Source organism: Rana temporaria, chromosome 12 (genome assembly GCF_905171775.1).
Source record: "Rana temporaria chromosome 12, aRanTem1.1, whole genome shotgun sequence".
NCBI classification, from domain to species: domain Eukaryota; kingdom Metazoa; phylum Chordata; class Amphibia; order Anura; family Ranidae; genus Rana; species Rana temporaria.
The window spans coordinates 44444980-44463725 of NC_053500.1; the positions used below are offsets into that span (position 1 = coordinate 44444980).

The window sequence follows — 18746 nt, forward strand, 5'->3', positions numbered from 1 at the left end:
CCAAATTTATATAGTTTACAAAATAGGGGATAGTTTTATTGCATTTTTATTAATAATTTTTTTTACTACTAATGGCGGTGATCAGCGATTTTTTCGTGACTGCGACATTATGGCGGACACATCGGGCAATTTTGACACATTTTTAGGACCATTGTCATTTTCACAGCAAAAAGTGCTATAAAAATGCTGGGAAAATGACAATTGCAGTTTAGGAGTTAACCACTAGGGGGCACTGTAGGGTTTAAGTGTGACCTCATATGTGTTTCTCACTGTAGGGAGGTGGGGCTGGACGTGCGACGTCAGTGTTGATCTTTCCCTATATCAGGGAACAGACGATCACTGACACTGCCACAATAAAGAACGGGGAGAGGTGTGTTTGCACACACCTCTCCCCGTTCTTCAGCTCCGGTGACCGATCGCAGGACACCGGCGGCTATCGGGGTCCGCGGGTCCCACGGGCGCAGTTACAGAGCTTAGGACTGGGTCGCGAGCGCACGGCTGGGCTTAAAGAGACACGTACAGGTACGTGATTGTGCCCATCCGTGCCATTCTGCCAACGTATATCGGCGTGACTGGTTCCTTAAGTGGTTAGGAAAAGTTCAAGAAAACAAAAATCACAGGTTTTCCCACACAGGGGGTTTTCACCGTCTGTACAAAACAACAACTTCAGCCTCCTGGCTTATACATACAGCAGTGCTGCTCAGGCCTTCCGCTTCAGGCTCTTGTCTGTCTCCTACAGACTTATTCCCTTTGCCAACACTGTCCATACAGGTAGCAGCCCCTCACTGCTCTGACCCTCAGACTTGGGTCTCGGACTTTCGCTGTGCACACCTGCACTCTCTGGCTTCTCCCTTGCAAGCCTGGTCTCCTCGGGAGGGTGGAGCCCAGAATGCTGGTCCTGACTCTACTATCAGGCCCACACACACCTGAACAATCAGTGTGCCGATCTGTCTCAAAACCTGGATCCAGGACTTGGGATTTCATCCCACCCGGATCTCTACAAAATCCCCAGGCTCCAGGTCCCACAGTGGACTTTTGTAAATAATGAGGAAACTGAATATATTATTCTCTTTACGGAAATGTTATACATCTCCATATCAACAGAGCAGGTGGGGAAAATAGATTAGGCTTGAGCTGTTGAGCTCTGTAGACAAAAGGCTTTTTTTAAAACAAAGAATCTTAGCTTGGCCTTAAAAATATATAATAATGTAATTATTAAGTGCAACTCCAGGCAAAGGACTGAATACAGGGGGGGGAATGTGTATATGTTGATGGTTTTACCTGCTGAAGAATTTTTCACTCTTGTCACTCCCTCTTGTGATACACACTGCTCAGCTGGGCACTGTGCCACTTCCAGTTTAACATTTTCTGGGCCAGATCCCTTCTAACGGAAAGAGGGTGAAGATGCTAATCCACTGACCAGTGAGAAGACTAATGCTGCGTACACATGTTCGGACATTCCGACAACAAAACCGTGGATTTTTTTTCCCCAACGGATGTTGGCTTAAACTTGTCTTGCATACACACGGTCGCACAAATGTTGTCAGAAATTGCAAACGTCAAGAACGCAGTGACGTACAACACGCACGTCGAGCCGAGAAAAATGAAGTTCAATAGCCAGTGAAGCTCTTCTGCTTGATTCTGAGCATGCGTGGAATTTTGTGCGTCGGAATTGTGCACACACTCTCGGAATTTCCGACAACAAGTTTTGTTGTCGAAAATTTGAGAAGCAGCTCTCAAATTTTTGTTGTCGGAAATTCCGACAGCAAATGTCGCATAGAGCCTACACACGGTCGGAATTTCCGACAACAAGCTCCCATCGAACATTTGTTGTCGGAAATTCCGACCGCGTGTACGCGCCATTAGAAACCAAGTGTGTCTACTGTCTGGCTGTTCAGTTTCAAAAATGTGTTCTCACGTGTGTATTTAGCTGCTTGCCCAGAGTTTAGCGTTAAATATTTACCTGAAAATTTTAATATCCGACTCGATCCGATTCAAAATTAATATTTTTTAAAAAGTAATTTTTTTTAGTACCAAACATCTTAAATATATTATATACAGGGGGCCAGATTCACAGAGACTTACGACGGCGTATCTCCAGATACGCCGTCGTAAGTCCGATTGGGCGCCGTCGTATCTATGCGCCTGATTCTTAGAATCAGTTACGCATAGATTTCCTTAAGATCCGACCGTCAAAAGTGTCTTACACCGTCGTATCTTAGGCTGCATATTTAAGCTGGCCGCTAGGTGGCGCCTCCGTCGATTTCAGCGAGGAATATGCAAATTAGGTAGATACACCGATTCACAAACGTACGTCCGGCGCATTTTTTTTTACGTCGTTTACGTTAGGCTTTTTCCAGCGTAAAGTTACCCCTGGGTCTATGAGACGCAGCCAATGTTAAGTATGGCTGTCGTTCCCGCAACGAAATTTGAATTTTTTACGTCGTTTGCGTAAGTCGTTCGCGAATAGGGCTGGACGTAATTTACGTTCACGTCGAAAGCATGACGATTTGCCAACGTCATTTGGAGCATGCGCACTGGGATATGTCCCGTTGTCGTCAAAAACGTGGGGTCACTACTATTTTACATAGTACACGCCCCCAACCAGCCTATTTTGAATTAGGTGGGCTTACGCCGGCCCAGTTACACTGCGCCGCCGTAAGTTTAAGCGCAAGTTCTATGTGAATACACAACTTGCTGCTCAAACTTACGGCGGCGTAGTGTATCTGAGATACGCTACGCCCGCCTAAAGATAGGCGATTCTACCTGAATCTGGCCCAAACACTTTACATTTAAACAAGGCATGGTGGTGGAAAATTTGCTACACCAAGCCGAAATGCACTATACTAGCAATGTGTTGAAGATCTTTGGTAACATGATAATATCAATCAGCGGCTCGGTTTGTCAATTCTTAATAGCTTATGTGAGATTTATACAAGACTTTACATGTAATGAGATACCTTGGATGAACGCTGCTTTGGGCAGATTTATTATTGCGAATACCAAGAGATTGAAGCTCTAGACATTGGCTGAAACAAGTTATTTCTTAAAATAACCAAGCATACATTACTTTCATAGTTCCAGCCCAACTCTAAAGAGCACCTGTCACCTACACATGGCCAAATCATCAGCAGATGTATAAAAAATAAAAGTCCTGACTTACCACCTAATCTGTATAGGGACAAGAAGTTGTTATTTTTTTACCATTTTTTTTTAATTTCATTTACAATTTAAATGTATTATTTATAAAAAAAAAATTTTAGGATCCCCATTGGGGGCTTTAGTGAATTATCAGGGGTCTAAAAAGACCTCCAAGGTTTCACCTTTGAGACAGTGGCCTGGATTCAGATAAAATGCTCTATGGGCGGGCGTAACGTATCGCTGATACGGTGCGCCGCCGTAACTTAGGGCGCAAGTTCCGTATGCAGAAACAACTTGCGCCCTTAGTTACGGCGGCGTAACGTATGTGTGGCGGCGTAAGCGCGCCTAATTCAAATGGGGATGATGTGGGCGTGTTTTATACAAATGCACTGTGACCCCAAATGCGCCGTCTGTGGAATTTCCCAGTGTGCATTGCTCCAAAGTACGCCGCAAGGACGTATTGGTTTCGACGTGAACGTAAATGACGTCCAGCCCCATTCACGAACGACTTAGGCAAACGACGCAAAATTTTGAAAAACTCGAAACGGGAACGACGTCCATACTTAACATAGGATACCCCTCATATAGCAGGGGTAACTTTATGCCGGAAAAAGCCTAACGTAAACGACGTGAAAAGATGCGCCGGCGGGACGTACGTTTCTGAATCGGCGTATCTACCTAATTAGCATATTCATCGCGTAACTATACATAAGCGCCACCTAGCGGCCAGCGAAAATATGCAGCCTAAGATATGACGGTGTAAGACACTTACGCTGGTCGGATCTTAGGGAAATCTATGCGTAACTGATTCTCTGAATCAGTCGCATAGTTACGATGGCCCGCACTCAAGAGATACGACGGCGTATCTGGAGATACGCCGTCGTATCTCCTATCTGAATCCGGCCCAGAGTCTCCATCTCTGCAGCACAGAATGAATGTTCTTCCATAGGAATAAACGAACATATGGTCTACCAATGCATATATAGCATAAGGTGTTTGTTAAAGTGGATGTAAACCCCAAAAATGTTATTTTATTTTTTGATGTCACAATGTAGAGAATAAGATTTCCTATCATCTGTGCCCAGTCTTGCCACACAGAGTTAATCCAGCTCTGAGCAATCCTCTTTTATTGTTCAGTAAAAACCTGTCTAAATAAAAAGTCCTTTCCGTCCCCTTGCTTCGAGTGACATACATTACCTCTCACAATGAACTGTGGATCACCCCCCATATTATGATAAACATCCAGGAATGTGCATTTGTCCAAGCTAGTGCACGAGAAATGTAAAAACCCTGTCACTCGAAGCAATAGGACGGAAAGGACTTTTTATTTAGACAGGCTTTTATCTGGAAGTCTGTTAATTTTCACTGAACAATAAACGAGGATTGCTCAGAGCTGGATTAACTCTGTATGGCAAGACTGGGCACAGATGATAGGAAATCTTATACTCTACAGTGTGACATAAAAAAAAAAAAAAAAAAAACACTTTTGGGTTTACATCCACTTTAAGGCCTCTACAAAAAACTCCCAGCATGCAAAGGGAGTTGCTCCATCCTGGAACCAGTTTTGGGCCTGTTTAGACTGGGGAGCGTGATACAAGTCTGTGCAGTGAGATGGCGTCTGTGTGGCAAGCCTCTTTAACAGAGAGATAGGTGCTGGGGACAGCACAAGGCTGCACCCAATTGATAGCCAGGGAACCTGTGTGTAGTAAGTGGCCAAGTTGGCAAGGATTTATTTTCTAATTCTTTTTGCTTTGCCGTTTTTAGACCATTGTACACAGGGTAAATAAACCATCTGTTTTTTCACCTTCACTGTTGTTTTCTGGGCCTAATTTTTGTGCAGTGAACCCATCCAGGGGGTCACGCACACCAGCTGCTGAGCTAACCCCCTCACCAGTATTCTTTCGTTTCCGAGCATGCTTGGTCACAATATTTTTTCCGTAAAAGTACAATACTAATTGCACATAAATTGTTCGTTCTGGTATATTACAAGACAACATTTTCACGCTTGCCCCTTTGGATATTTTCGCATTAACTGTTGTGATCGACTCTCGAAAGCTTTATACTAATGAATAGATTATTAGACGATTGATCCCAATGTTTTTTCCCCCTGCATAGATATCCAGCAGCATTTATTAGTGTGTATCCCTTCCCAAAGGACACATTACTCCCACCCATACCACCAAAATCTGTTCCTGATCTGCCCCTGATTGCTCCCACTTCTAACAAGCCTCACCCTTTTAGGACCCAAACCCCGTAAGGTTGGGATTGCTGCGTGCTATGAAATCACAGAGGGCCACTTATCGTGAAATACAGGGGTGTGACTCACCTTGCCTTTCAATTTACTGATTACCCCTTAGCTGCTACACAATGACGCCTGTGACAAAATCCCTGGTTAGTCACTCTAGTTCAATGCTCATTAGTAATTGTGCTAGAAAATCTGTAGATCCCACATACTGTGTTCTGTCTGACACATCCCCACACTATAAATAGGCCAATAACATGTTACTTGCTGAACATGGTGTTTGTCAGAGTAAAAGGCTGTTCCCGAGGCAATCAGGGGCTTGTCTTATCACGAGACTATATTTACCACAAGCCGTTTCTTTTCTCTTTTCAGACCAGGTTATTTGCGGTGCCTCTCCTTATTTCTCATGCATGTTATTACCGGATTTCTCACCTTTCCAGGTGCCTGTCCTTTGTGCAACTCTAGCTAGGCTCAATCCTGCCTCATCGTGTCTCAGAAATTCACCTTTCTGCTTCTCTACTGCTCAAAAAAAAAATGAAAGGAACACTTTTTAACCAGAGTATAGCATCAAGTCAATTAAACTCCTGGGATATTGACCTGATCAGTTAAGTAGCAGAGGGGGTTGCTAATCTGTTTCAGCTGCTTTGGTGTTAAGGACATTAACAGGTGCCCTAGATGGTCAACAATGAGACGACCTCCAAAACAGGAATGGTTTTACAGGTGGAGGCCACTGACATTTTTTTTCCTACTCATCTTTCTGACTGTTTTTCACTAGTTTTGCCTTTGGCTAGGGTCAGTGTCACTACTGTAGTGATATAATGGTAGCATGAGGCGATAACTGGACACCATGGAGGTTGCACAGGCAGTCCAACTCCTCCAGGATGGCACATCAATACGTGTCATTGCCAGAAGGTTTGCCATGTCTCCCAGCACAGTCTCAAGAGCATGGAGGAGATTCCAGGAGACAGGCAGTTACTCTAGGAGAGAGCCGTAAAAGGTCCTTAACCCATCAGCAGGACTGGTATCTGCTCCTTTGTGCAAGGAGGAACAGGATGAGCACTGCCAGAGCCCTACAAAATGACATCCAGCAGGCCACTGGTGTGAATGTCTGATCAAACAATCAAAAAACAGATTTCATAAGGGTGGCCTGAGGGCCCAACGTCCTCTAGTGGGCCCTGTGCTACTGCTCGTGGAGCTCGATTGGCATTTGCCATTGAACACCAGAATTGGCAGGTCCACCACTGGCGCCCTAATCTTTCCACAGATGAGAGCAGGTTCACCCTGAGCACATTCAACAGATGTGAAAGAGTCTGGAGAAGTAGTGGAGAATGTTTTTCTGCCTGAAACATTGTCCAGCATGACTGGTTTGGTGGTGGGTCAGTGATGGTCTGGGGAAGCATATCCATGGAGTGACGCACAGATCTCTACAGGCTACACAATGGCACCCTGACTGTCATTGGGTATCAGGATGAAATCCTTGGACCCATTATCAGACCCTACAATGGTGCAGCGAGTATGCAGCCAGTTACTGAAGAATGAAGGAATTGATACCATTGAATGGCCCCCACATTATTCTATTCTATTATTATTATTATTATTATACAGGATTTATATAGCGCCAACAGTTTACGCATCGCTTTACAACATAAGGGCAGACAGTACCACTTAAAATTCAATACAGGAGGAATCAGAGGACCCTGCTCATTGGAGCTTACAATCTAGAAGGGTCAAGGGATACAAAAGATAATACAGTGCAGCTGGAAAGTATTCACAGCGTTTCACTTTTTCCACATTTTGTTATGTTGTAGCCTTATTCCAAAATGAATTAAATTCATTATTTTCCTCCAAATTCTACGAACAATACTTCATATTGACATAGTGAATGAAGTTTGTTTGAAATCGTAGCAAATTTATATATAAAAAAAATTTTATATATAAAAAAAAAACAAAAAAACACGATAAAAAAAATCACATGTATACGAGTATTCACAGCCTTTGCTCAATATTTTGTTGTAGCACTTTTGGCACCAATTACATCCTCCAAGTCTTTTTGAGTATGATGTTACAAACTTGGCACACCTATTTTTGGACAGGTTTTTACGTTCTTCTTTGCAGGACCTCTCAAGCTACATCAGGTTGGATGGGGAGAGAGTCGGAGCACAGCCACTTTCAGATCCCTCTAGAGATGTTCAATTGGGTTCAAGTCAGGGCACTGGCTGGGCCACTCAAGGACATTCACAGAGTTGTCCCGCAGCCACTCCTTTGTTATCTTGGCTGTGTGCTTAGGGTTGGTGTCCTGTTGGATGATGAACCTTTGCCTTAGTCGGAGGTCCAGAGCACTCTAGAGCAGGTTTTCATAGAAAATGTCTCTGTACATTCCAACATTCATCTTTCTCGCGATCCTGACCAGTCTCCCCGTTCCTGACGCTGAAAAACATACCCACAACATGATGCTGCCACCTCCATGCTTCGCTGTAGGGATGGTATTGGCCATGCAATGAGCGGTACCTGGTTTCCTCCAGACATGACGCTTGCCATTCAGGCCAAAGAGTTCAATATTTGTTTCATCAGACCAGATAATTGTGTTTCTCATGGTCAGAGAGCCCTTCAGATGCCTTTTGGCAAACTCCAGGCGGTCTGTCATGTGCCTTTCACTGAGAAGTGGCTTCCGTCTGGTCACTCTAGCATACAGGCCTGATTGGTGGAGTGTTGCAGAGATGGTCCTTCTGGAAAGGTTATCTCCACAGAGAAAGGCTGGAGCTCTGTCAGTGACCATCGTGTTTTTGCTCACCTCCCTGACTAAGGCCCTTCTCCCCTCGATCACTTAGTTTGGCAGGGTGGCCAACTCTAGGATGAGTCCTGGTGGTTCCAAACTTCTCCCATATACGGATAATGGAGGCTACTGTGCTCATTGGGACCTTCAATGCTTTCCCCAGATCTGTATCCTGTCTCAGGGGTCTACAGACAATTCCTTGGACTTCATGGCTTGGTTTGTGCTCTGACATGCACTGTTAACTTGTGGGACCTTATATAGACAGATGTGTGCCTTTCCAAATCACGTCTAATCAACAACATTTACCACAGGTAGAATCAAATCAAGATGTAGAAACCTCTTAAGGATGATCAGTGGAAACAGGATGCACCCGAGTTCAATTGTGAGTGTCATGGCAAAGACTGTGAATACTTATGGACATTTTATTTTTAATAACTTTGCAAAGATTTGAAACAAACTTTTTTCATGTTGTCATTATGGGGTATTTATACAATAAAAGTGCAGCACTATAAAAATAAATCACATAATACAAAATGAGTGTAAACTATAGATAAAGTACAGATGTGCACATATTAACCGTGACTGTAGTACAATATTCCTGTAAGATCAGCTTAGGAAGTGCGAGGGAACCCCGATGACGTCACATCTGACGAAACGATCATCGGGACGTTACGCACACACGCTCTACGCATGCGCGATTTCCCTTGCGTGTTAATGCGATTTTATCTTTTGTTTGGAATTCTATTTTTATTCATTTTAATCGGATAACTTGAATGTGGGTTATTCCGTTTACATGCAGCATTGCATTACCCTCCATTAAAGCAAGTTTAAAGGCACTATTGGAGTTTTTTCTGCATATTTGCACTTTGGCACTGATGCGATCGTATTGAATCTGACGAATACCCTGGTATCTGTGGAAACCTCCAGAGGGGGACGCCAAGGACATCATCCCCTGCAATGGATCCCAGATCCAACAAGAGTTTTGTGACCCCCCCCGAATAAGGGTGGTCGCTGGCTTTCTGGAAAGCCTCTTGTCTCTATGTGGTGACGGGTCTCACATGGTCAAGTCTTTGAAATCACTTGTGAAGTGTGAAGCCTACTTACTGGATCCATGTCTCATAAGGATTTCTCTTAATGAACTTAAAGCATTTTTACATATGTGTTCATTTTGTACTATATTTATTCTCGTCTCTGCACTTTGCTGATCTTACAGGAATATTGTACAACAGTCACGGTTAATATTTGCACATCTGCACTTTATCTATAGTTTACACTCATTTGTATTATTTGATGAATTTTTATAGCACTTTTTCTTGTATATTTATTTCTGTGCCTAATATCAGGGTTATAGTGCTTAGCTGCTATCTTGTTGCTGTTTTTACCAAGCGCAGATATTACTCCCACCCATTTTCTACTTTATGGGGTGTTTATAGAATTTTGAGTAGCATAATAAGTTTAATCCATTTTGGAATAAGGCTATAACAACAAAATGTGGAAAAAGTGAAGCGCTGTGAATACTTTCCGGATGCACTGTAAGGGTCCTTTCACATGTGCGGACCGTTCGTCCGTTTTTTCATACGTCCGTTTACGGACTGCAATGCTTTCCAATGGGATAGCGTACGTTAGCGGATGAGCATCCGCCAACGTCCGTTAACATCCGGAACGGACGAAAAACGGATGTTAGCGGACGATCCGTTTAACATCCGATCCGATCCGCTAACATCCGTTTTTCATCAAAATATGTAATAAAAATGAAGTTCTAACAAAAAAAAAAAACGGATGAAAAAACGGAAGAAAAACAGATGTAAAACGGATGTAAAACGGATGTAAAATGGATGTAAAATGGATGTAAAACGGATGTAAAACTGATCAACTGATGATAAAAAACTGATCTAAAAAACGGTCCGCACGTGTGAAAGGACCTTAACTGTGGGGGATGAGCTGATGGAGAAAATCAAAGTACAGGTGTTAGGTAGAAGAAAAAGAAAAGCCGCTCTCAAAGCACAGGTTCCAAGTGATACAACACCCTTGATGAGCACTCAGGTGCAGGGCTCTGCTGGGATCAGAGAACAAACGAATAAGCCTGGACGGCAGCACTCCGATGCAACATATTTATTAGGTTAAAATCCAGTGTACAGCAGTCGATCCATACAGTACAAAAGGGGGGATGCAAACAGCTTACATGTTTCACACCTGAATCTGGTGCTTAGTCATAGCCTAGCTCAAACCCCCCCCCTCCCCTCCCCTTTGTACTGCATGGATCGACTGCTGTACACTGGATTTTAACCTAATAAATATGTTGTATCGGAGTGCTGCCGTCCAGGCTTATTAGTTTGTTCTCTACAGGTGTTAGGTGTGGGCAAGATAGGCTTCTCCAAGGTGGAGAGTTTTCAAAGATAGTCTAAAAGCAAACAAAGTAGGAAATAAATTGGACAGATTATTGGTGTAGGGAGTTCCATAGGATGGGAGAGGCTCTGGAAAAGTCCAGGAGGTGAGCAAGTGAGGAGGTAACGAGAGAGAGCAGGTGGTCATGGGAGGAACAAAGAGAATGATTGGGTTGGTATTTTGAGACTAGGCTAGTGATGTAGGTGGGGGCTGAGTTGTGAATGGCTTTGTAAGTGGTTGTTAGTGTTTTGAATTTAATTTTGGTGGGTGAGCGGAAGCCAATGAAGGGATTGGCAGAGAGCAGTAGCAGACACGAAGTGGTTGTTAAGGTAGATGAGCCTTGCAGTAGCATTTTATGATGGACTGAATGGGGGGGGGGGGGGGCAGCATTTGTAAAGCTAAGCCAATGAGAAGGGAGTTGCAGTAGTCAAGGCGAGAGATGACCAGGGAGTGAACTATGAGCTTTGTGGCGTCACTGGTTAGAAAGGCGTATTTTTGGGATGTTGAGGCGGCAAGATTTGGACAGTAATTGGATGTGGGGCCTAAAGGGTAGCTCAGAGTCCAGGGTTAGACCTAGAACTATGGTGGAGCAATGGAAACATCCTTGGACAGCAGCAGTCAGTCTGGGTAGAGAGTAGTGTTAGATCATGGGTCTTCAAACTACGGCCCTCCAGTTGTTCAGGAACTACAATTCCCATCATGCCTAGTCATGTCTGTGAGTGTCAGTTTTATAATGCCTCATGGGATGTGTAGTTCTACAACAGCTGGAGGACCGTAGTTTGAGGATGCCTGTGTTAGATGATTTGCAGATTTAGATGGACTTAACAAATAGTAAATGCAGAAAACAAATGCGGTAAGGACAACCTACCCAACCCATCTGACAGTGTTGAGGCATGGCAACCAGTGCTGCATCATGGGAGAAAAAGAAGAGAACCGGGTTTCATCGTACCTGCAAGTGCCAGGTTTAGGTTCAATAGAGGAAAGAAAACCGGGGCGCAAAGAAAAGATGAGGCCGAAGATGGGTGGACAATTATTCCTTTAAGCCCTGCCCTAATCAATGACAGAACAGGAGCTGCAATATGAAGGCATTCCCAATATGACTTTAGATATGGCCAGCCCAAACCCACCTCACATATGACCCAAGATAGGCAATTTTACAAAGCAGAATTCACATCTAGAGGGATTCTTGATTCCTTCTTTGTATCTCTCAATCCTGTTTTGCCGTCTGTGCGTGCACTGCAGATGGCCAAAAGTAAAAAAAATCAAGTTTCAGCCTGGGCTAATGACGAGAGCTTTCAGGCCGGGTTCACACTGGTCCGACAAACGCTCCGACATTGGGAGCTCATGTCGCATGACGTGTGAAAATCAATGTTTCCCTATGAGAGCTGTCTTAACTGGTCCGACACAAGTCGGTCCGACTTTGAAAATGCTCCCTGTACTACTTTGGTCCGACATTGATCCTACTTCAGCCCATTGAATATCATTGAAGTCGGATCAAAGTAGGATCCTTATCCTTATTATCCAACTTTTGACATCCGAGATGTGATTACAGCAGCTGTAAAAGGAATTTATGTCACACTGGGATTGTTTTGATTGGTCAAAAAACAAGTCAGACTATCATAAAGTCAGATCAAAGAAGTATCCTGTTCATGAAAGTCGGATGGATGTTGGACCAATGTAGGATAAATGTAGCACCGATGTCGTAGGATGAAAGTCGTACTGCTGTCATGTAGTATAGCGAGAACCCAGCCTCGGAGTACAGGGAATAAAAATACAGGGCTACGAGTAAGCAAAGCGGTTTGGTGTCTGGATGTTTTAGGTGTCTGTTCCAACCATCAGGTGTAGACTGGCTTACAAAGAATGACGCAAATGCAATCGCTCGCCAGCATTGTTCAATCAGTTCTAAATGGTGCCTAATTCGGTTTGATTGGCTCACCTCATGCACGCAGCTGAAAAGTTCCCAATGAAAAGCACTGAGGTGATTGGCTAGATCTTCTGCCTCTATTCGATGAATATGGGAATCCTCAGGAGGCAGCTGGACCTCTTCTGGCAAAGGAACCTATGAGAAAATGAAGTATTTGTATTTATATGCTGCCAACATAAGGAGGTTCTACAAGGACATTTACTATAATATGCAACTCATTTTCTGCTATCTGTTCAAAGAAATAATCCTTTTCAGTCACATACATTTTTGGAGATGATCAAGAAGCAAATGCTGTTCTTGGATACCTATGCCTAGTCACTGACAGTTAGCAGATTTACCATCAGTGGCAGGCTGCAGCGGCAGGGCCTTGGATTCTCTCCAAATTTGGATTAATCTTGCCAGCACAAAGTCCTCATTTCCATTGGTGGTTTGGGGCTGAGACACATTTTTACAGTCCCCTCAACCACTCTCCCTTAAGCTGCAAAGGCAGTGGATGGGGGTGTACATACACTGTGCCTGCAATGCTTTCTAAAATGTATTCTCACCATCTTGCTTGCTGGGCAGTATCCGTTCAACTAAATGGAACCATACTGCAATGCATGCTGTTGGGGCACAGTTGTATGGGTTTTTAGGGGTTAAAACAAGTGGTAAAGGAGGCAACATTTATTTTTTCATTGTCTGCCAATCAATCTCTAAAGATCCAATGTGAACCCCTCTTTAAAGGGATAGAAACTTCGCTGTATACCTCCGTTACCTGCTTTGGTAGGTTATCTTTAATTTACGAACCTAAGCCAGACATAGCCGGTTCAGCAGGATTGGGACCATGTATGGGCAGGTTGAATGTACCCAAGTGATCGAGTGATTAACTTGGGTACAGCCAGCCTGTTAGACTTTACATGCGATCAATGCTAGCGGCTGTTATAGCAATACAATAACTCTGAGGTAGGGATTCCCCTATCAAGACCGATGTGTTGATGGGGGAATTGAGTGGCTCCGTCTATGGCCGGCCTTTCAATATTCTGCTGTGATCTGCGGTTCCCTGCTTCACCACCAACTTCTTTTCTGACCTCATCAGGAGCCTGCTGTCTCTTCCAGGTTCAGGCAGCTGGCCCCTTGATGATGCACTACAGGTCCGCCCTCCTCCAGAGATTTGACCATCTACCTTCAGCGCTGCGTAGAAGCTCTAAAGCCTCGTGAGATATGTGATGTGAATATCCTAGGAGGCACCTGAAGCAGAGGCACCTTATTCTCGCCTAGGCAAAATATGGAGACAGAGGGGCGGATAGAATGGGAAAAAAAAGTAAACGTGAGGAAAATAGGTTCACTTTTCACCATTGTGAAGGAAGGAGAAATTCAGTGAAGGAAATTCTACCATGTGAGCGAAGGTCCTCTTTGAAAACTAACTCCAGGCTTTCTGATGACAACAGAGCCACTCTCTGCCTCAATACACTTTGAGGTCATGACTACCTGCACTCACGCGCCTTCCTCTTCTAGATTGAGTGCCTCTGGACGTCATTCAACCCAAAAACTAGAGGACATCTTGAGCAAAGAAGGAGGTACTGCAGAGGACAGCTCTAGATTAAGTGCGAGTACTGCAGCTTGAGCTTTTAACCACTATCCCACCGTCATATGATGGCGGGACGATGAGCCTCTTGGTTCTGGGTGGACGCCATATGACGTGGCGCCTTCCCGAGCCACTAGGAGGCGTGCACCCACTGCATTACAGGGAACCCGATGCGCGTGCCCGGCGGCCGCGAAGTCTGCCGGGCACCCGCGATTGCCCAGTAACTGAGCAGGACCGTGGATCTGTGTGTGTAAACACACAAATTCCACGTCCTGTCAGGGAGAGGAGACCTATGGTGTGTCCCTTGTACATAAGGACAACGATCGGTCACCTCCCCCAGTCAGTCCCCTCCCCCCACAGTAAGAATCATTCCCTAGGGAACACATTAACCCCTTGATCGCCCCCTAGTGTTAACCCCTTCCCTGACAGTCATATGTATACAGCAATCAATGCATTTTTATAGCACTGATCACTGTATAAATGTAATTGGTCCCAAAAATGTGTCAAAAGTGTCCGATGTGTCCGCCGCAATATCGCCGTCATGATAAAGAAAAAAAAAAGAAAAAAATCGCAGATCGCCACCATTACTAGTTAAAAATAAATAATAAAAATGCTATAAATCTATCCCCTATTTTGTAGCCGCTATAACTTTTGCGCAAACCAATCAATATATGCTTATTGCGATTTTTTATACCAAAAATATGTAGAAGAATACGTATCGGCCAAACCTGAGGAAAAAATTTGTTTAAAAAATAAATAAAAAATTGGATATTTATTATAGCAAAAAGTTAAAAATATTGGCCCGGATTCTGATAGAATTGTCTATCTATCGGCGGGCGTAACGTATCACCGTAAATTAGGGCGCAAGTTTCGTATTCAGAAAGGACTTGCGCCCTATGTTACGGCGGCGTAACGTATGTGTGTCGGCGTAAGCCCGCCTAATTCAAATGTAGATGATGTGGGCGTGTTTTATTTAAATTCACTGTGACCCCACGTATTTGACGTATTTTACGAACGGCGCATGCGCCGTTCGTGAAAAAATCCCAGTGCGCATGCTCGAAATTACGCCGCAAGTCGTCATTGCTTTAGACGTGAACGTAACTTACGTACAGCCCTATTCGCGAACGACTTACGCAAACGACGTAAAATTTTCAAAACTTGACACGGGAACGACGTCCATACTTAACATTGGCTATGCCTCATATAGCAGGGGTAACTTTACGCCGGAAAAAGCCGAACGTAAACGGCGTAAAAAAATGCGCCGGCCGGACGTACGTTTCTGAATCGGCGTATCTACCTAATTAGCATATTCCTCGCGTAAATATACAGAAGCGACACCTAGCGGCCAGCGTAAATATGCAGCCTAAGATACGACGGTGTAAGACACTTACGCAGGTTGGATCTTAGGGAAATCTATGCGTAACTGATTCTCTGAATCAGTCGCATAGTTACGACCCCGCACACTCAGAGATACGACGGCGTATCTCCTTTCTGAATCCGGGCCATTGTGATTTTTTCAAACTTGTCCCTCTTCTTTTGTTTATAGCGCAATAAATAAAAACCGCAGAGGTGATCAAATACCACCAAAAGAAAGCTCTATTTGTGGGGAAAGAATTATAAAAATTTAATTTGGGTACAGTGTTGCATGACTGCGCAATTGTCATTCAAATTGTGACAGCTCTGAAAGCTGAAAAATTGCTTGGGCAGGAAGGGGGTGAAAGTTCAAAAAGTCAATACATAAATAAAATTAGTATATCAGAAGAAATAAACTGCTTCTTACCAAAGAGCACAGCTCATCCCGATTACATGCAAACAAGTGACTGTTAATGCCCAAAGTGGTAAAGATGCAACCGTCATCCGGCTTCAGGAGAACCTTGTCTGTAGACAGAGAGAAAGAGACTGAGCATAGGAAATATTACAAACCCCAGACTGGAATTCCAAGCTACTACAGATTAATTACAAATCGTTTGTTTCTAAGGGTTAAGCCTACCCAAAGTGGATATTCAGATACAGATGGACACTCCCTTTATGTATTTCTCCCTGTCAGAACACAACAGCACAGCAGGGGGAGAGCGCTGTACCAACGTTGGATCGTTAGTACAGCGGCTCAGACCGGAGCTGTCAGTTTTTTTATCGTTCAATGCAGCGAAAAACAAAACTTAATGCGTACCAGGATTAAGAAGCTTCCAAAGATGCCTTGACGGGCTTAACATGGTTGGATAAAAGGAAAAGCCACAGTAAACATAAGTCTAAATGGTTTATCTGTGTTTTCTACCAAGTAAAAACCAAAGCCCACATGTTTCGGGAGCTCCAGGGGTCCCCCTTCATCAGAGCTCTGTACACGGAGAGAAATTGATGAGATGAAAAGTAACTCAAGGATAGTGCCATAATGCCAGATAGTTGAGGTAAGGGTTAGAGCAAGCTTCTAATGTACAGAGGGATTAAAGTGGATGTAAAGCCACTCTCATCCTTTCTAAACTACTGCCATAGTGCTGATCTATGAGGATATAGATGCCTCCTGCATGTACCCTTACCTGTCAAATGTCTCCCCTCTGTCTGTTATAAGAACTGAACAACTGCAGATTCTGTGGGTGGATCCGTTGTCTGGAGCGCTGTGGGTGGAGTCGTGATGTCAGTAGACTCCCCGCCCACCTCTACACTCCCCCTGGTCAATATGCATTTTTTCCTGTGTATTCCTTACACTAAATTCTGCTATGATCACCAACATCCAGTCAAAATCCATAAAAGTAACCACATGACTTCAGAAAAGGAGTGGGGGTGGGAATTAAAAAATAATGCCTCTCTCCAGGCTAGTGCATGAGATATGTAAATAACCTGTCACTCACAGCAAGGGGGCGGAACGGACAGAGGTTGTTCTCTGCAAATAAAATAAAATCGGGTTTGGGATTGTAAAATCAAATTTTTTATTCTATTCATATAAACAAACATGTTATACTCACCTGCTCTGTGTAATGGTTTTGCACAGGGCAGCCCCAGTCCTCCTCTTGGGTCCCTTGGCTGGAGCTCTTGGCTCCTCCCTCCTGTTGAGTACCCCCAAAGCAAGCAGCTTGCTTTAGGGGCACCCAATCAAGCTGCAGCTTTGCGTATCCATTCAGACTCGGAGCTGGGGTCCGGCCCTGCCCCCTCTTTCTCATTAGCCGAGTTTGATTGACAGCAGCGGGAGCCAAATGTCACTGCTGTTGTGTCTCAGCCAATCAGGAGGGAGAGTCTAGGATGGCCGAGGCAATCGTGGACATCGCTGGATTGAGGGGGGGCTCAGGTAAGTATTAGGAAGGCTGCTGCACACAGAAGGCTTTTTATATATTTTTTTGTTTTTTTAACATGAAATTAAGGCTTTTTATCTTAATGCATAGAACGCATTAAGATAAAAAGTCTTCTGCCTTTACAATCAGCTTCATTTGTTGGATCTCTCCCAAAAGGTGGTCTTTTTTGTGTCCATGACCTCGGTTTGAAAGGGGGGGGGGGGGGCGGGAATCGCTTCTCCTCCTTTAAGTGCTCCAGTACTGTCATAGGGTGGGAGTAAAGTGAGTAAGCCAAATACACAGGGGGCCAGATTCACAGAGATCGGGGTATCTCTGTGCGGGCGTAGCGCATCTCATATGCGCTACGCCGACGTAACCTAGAGAGGCAAGTACTGTATTCACAAAGCACTTGCTCCCTAAGTTACGGCGGCGTAGCGTAAATGGGCCGGCGTTAGCACGCCTAATTTAAAGTAGGCTGGTAGTGGGCATGTTGTATTGTAATGAATCGTGACCCCATGTAAATTAAGCGACGAACGAATGGCGCATGCGCACGCATGGTCAGAATCACGTTGAATTTACGCCCTAAGATACGATGGCTCAATGGCAACGACGTGAACGTAACCTACACCCAGCCCCATTCACCTACGACTTACGTAAACAGCATAAAAATATACGCTTGATCCGACATCCATACTTTGCATTACTTGCGCCTCATATATCAGGGGTAACTTTACGCCGGACGTAAGCCTTACGTAAACGGCGTAGCGGGCGCAACTACGTTCGTGAATTGGCATATCTAGGTCATTTGCATATTCGATGTGTAAATCTACGGAAGCGTCCCTTGCGGCCAGCGTAAATATGCACCCAAGATACGACGGCGTACGGCAACTTACGTCGGTCGGCTGAAGCCATATTTCAGGCGTATCTAGTGTTAGGAATCAGGCGCATAGATACGACGGCGCATCTGGACACTTACGCTGCGTATCTGAAGATACGCCAGCGTAAGTGTTCTCTGAATCTGGCCCACTGTGTCCTCTTCTCACTCCTAGTGACTGAACAGAGCAAAGGGAAGGTGAGTACTTTGCTGCTTTGAAGGGGAGTAATTATTAAATGGTATATTTATTGGCAATTTTGGTTGTAAATGATAGTGCAGACAGTTCTAAACATTTTCCCATGGTTGTAAACCCACATGACAGGTGCACTTATTGAAACAGAAACGGTCCCCTCACTAGGCAGCTCTGTCAATCCAGCACTCCTGCTCCGTGCCTTCACTGTCAGAGCTCCTCATTGTTCTAGAATGATGGAAGTGCTGACACAGCGCTTGGAGACCAACAGAGAGACTAAGCCATCCGCATGCTAACAAGATTGATTAGCTTCTCCGGCTCCTAACAAGATTCTCTAGGGACCCGTTCTGACTTAACAGTCATGTGAATTTAGATCCCTGCTAATAGGGT

General features: G+C 44.4%; 1 protein-coding gene across 1 annotated transcript in view; it reads right to left on the reverse strand.

Annotated features, from left to right (window-relative positions):
* Positions 1 to 18746, reverse strand: part of RAPGEFL1 (Rap guanine nucleotide exchange factor like 1) — a 108298-nt gene that overhangs the window by 20298 nt on the left and 69254 nt on the right. Inside the window, exons 7-8 of the mRNA XM_040331183.1 lie at positions 15810 to 15907; positions 12478 to 12600 (exon numbers count right to left, since the gene is read on the reverse strand). Of these exons, the coding sequence (XP_040187117.1) occupies positions 12478 to 12600; positions 15810 to 15907 (221 nt within the window). The remainder of the gene's footprint in view (positions 1 to 12477; positions 12601 to 15809; positions 15908 to 18746) is intronic.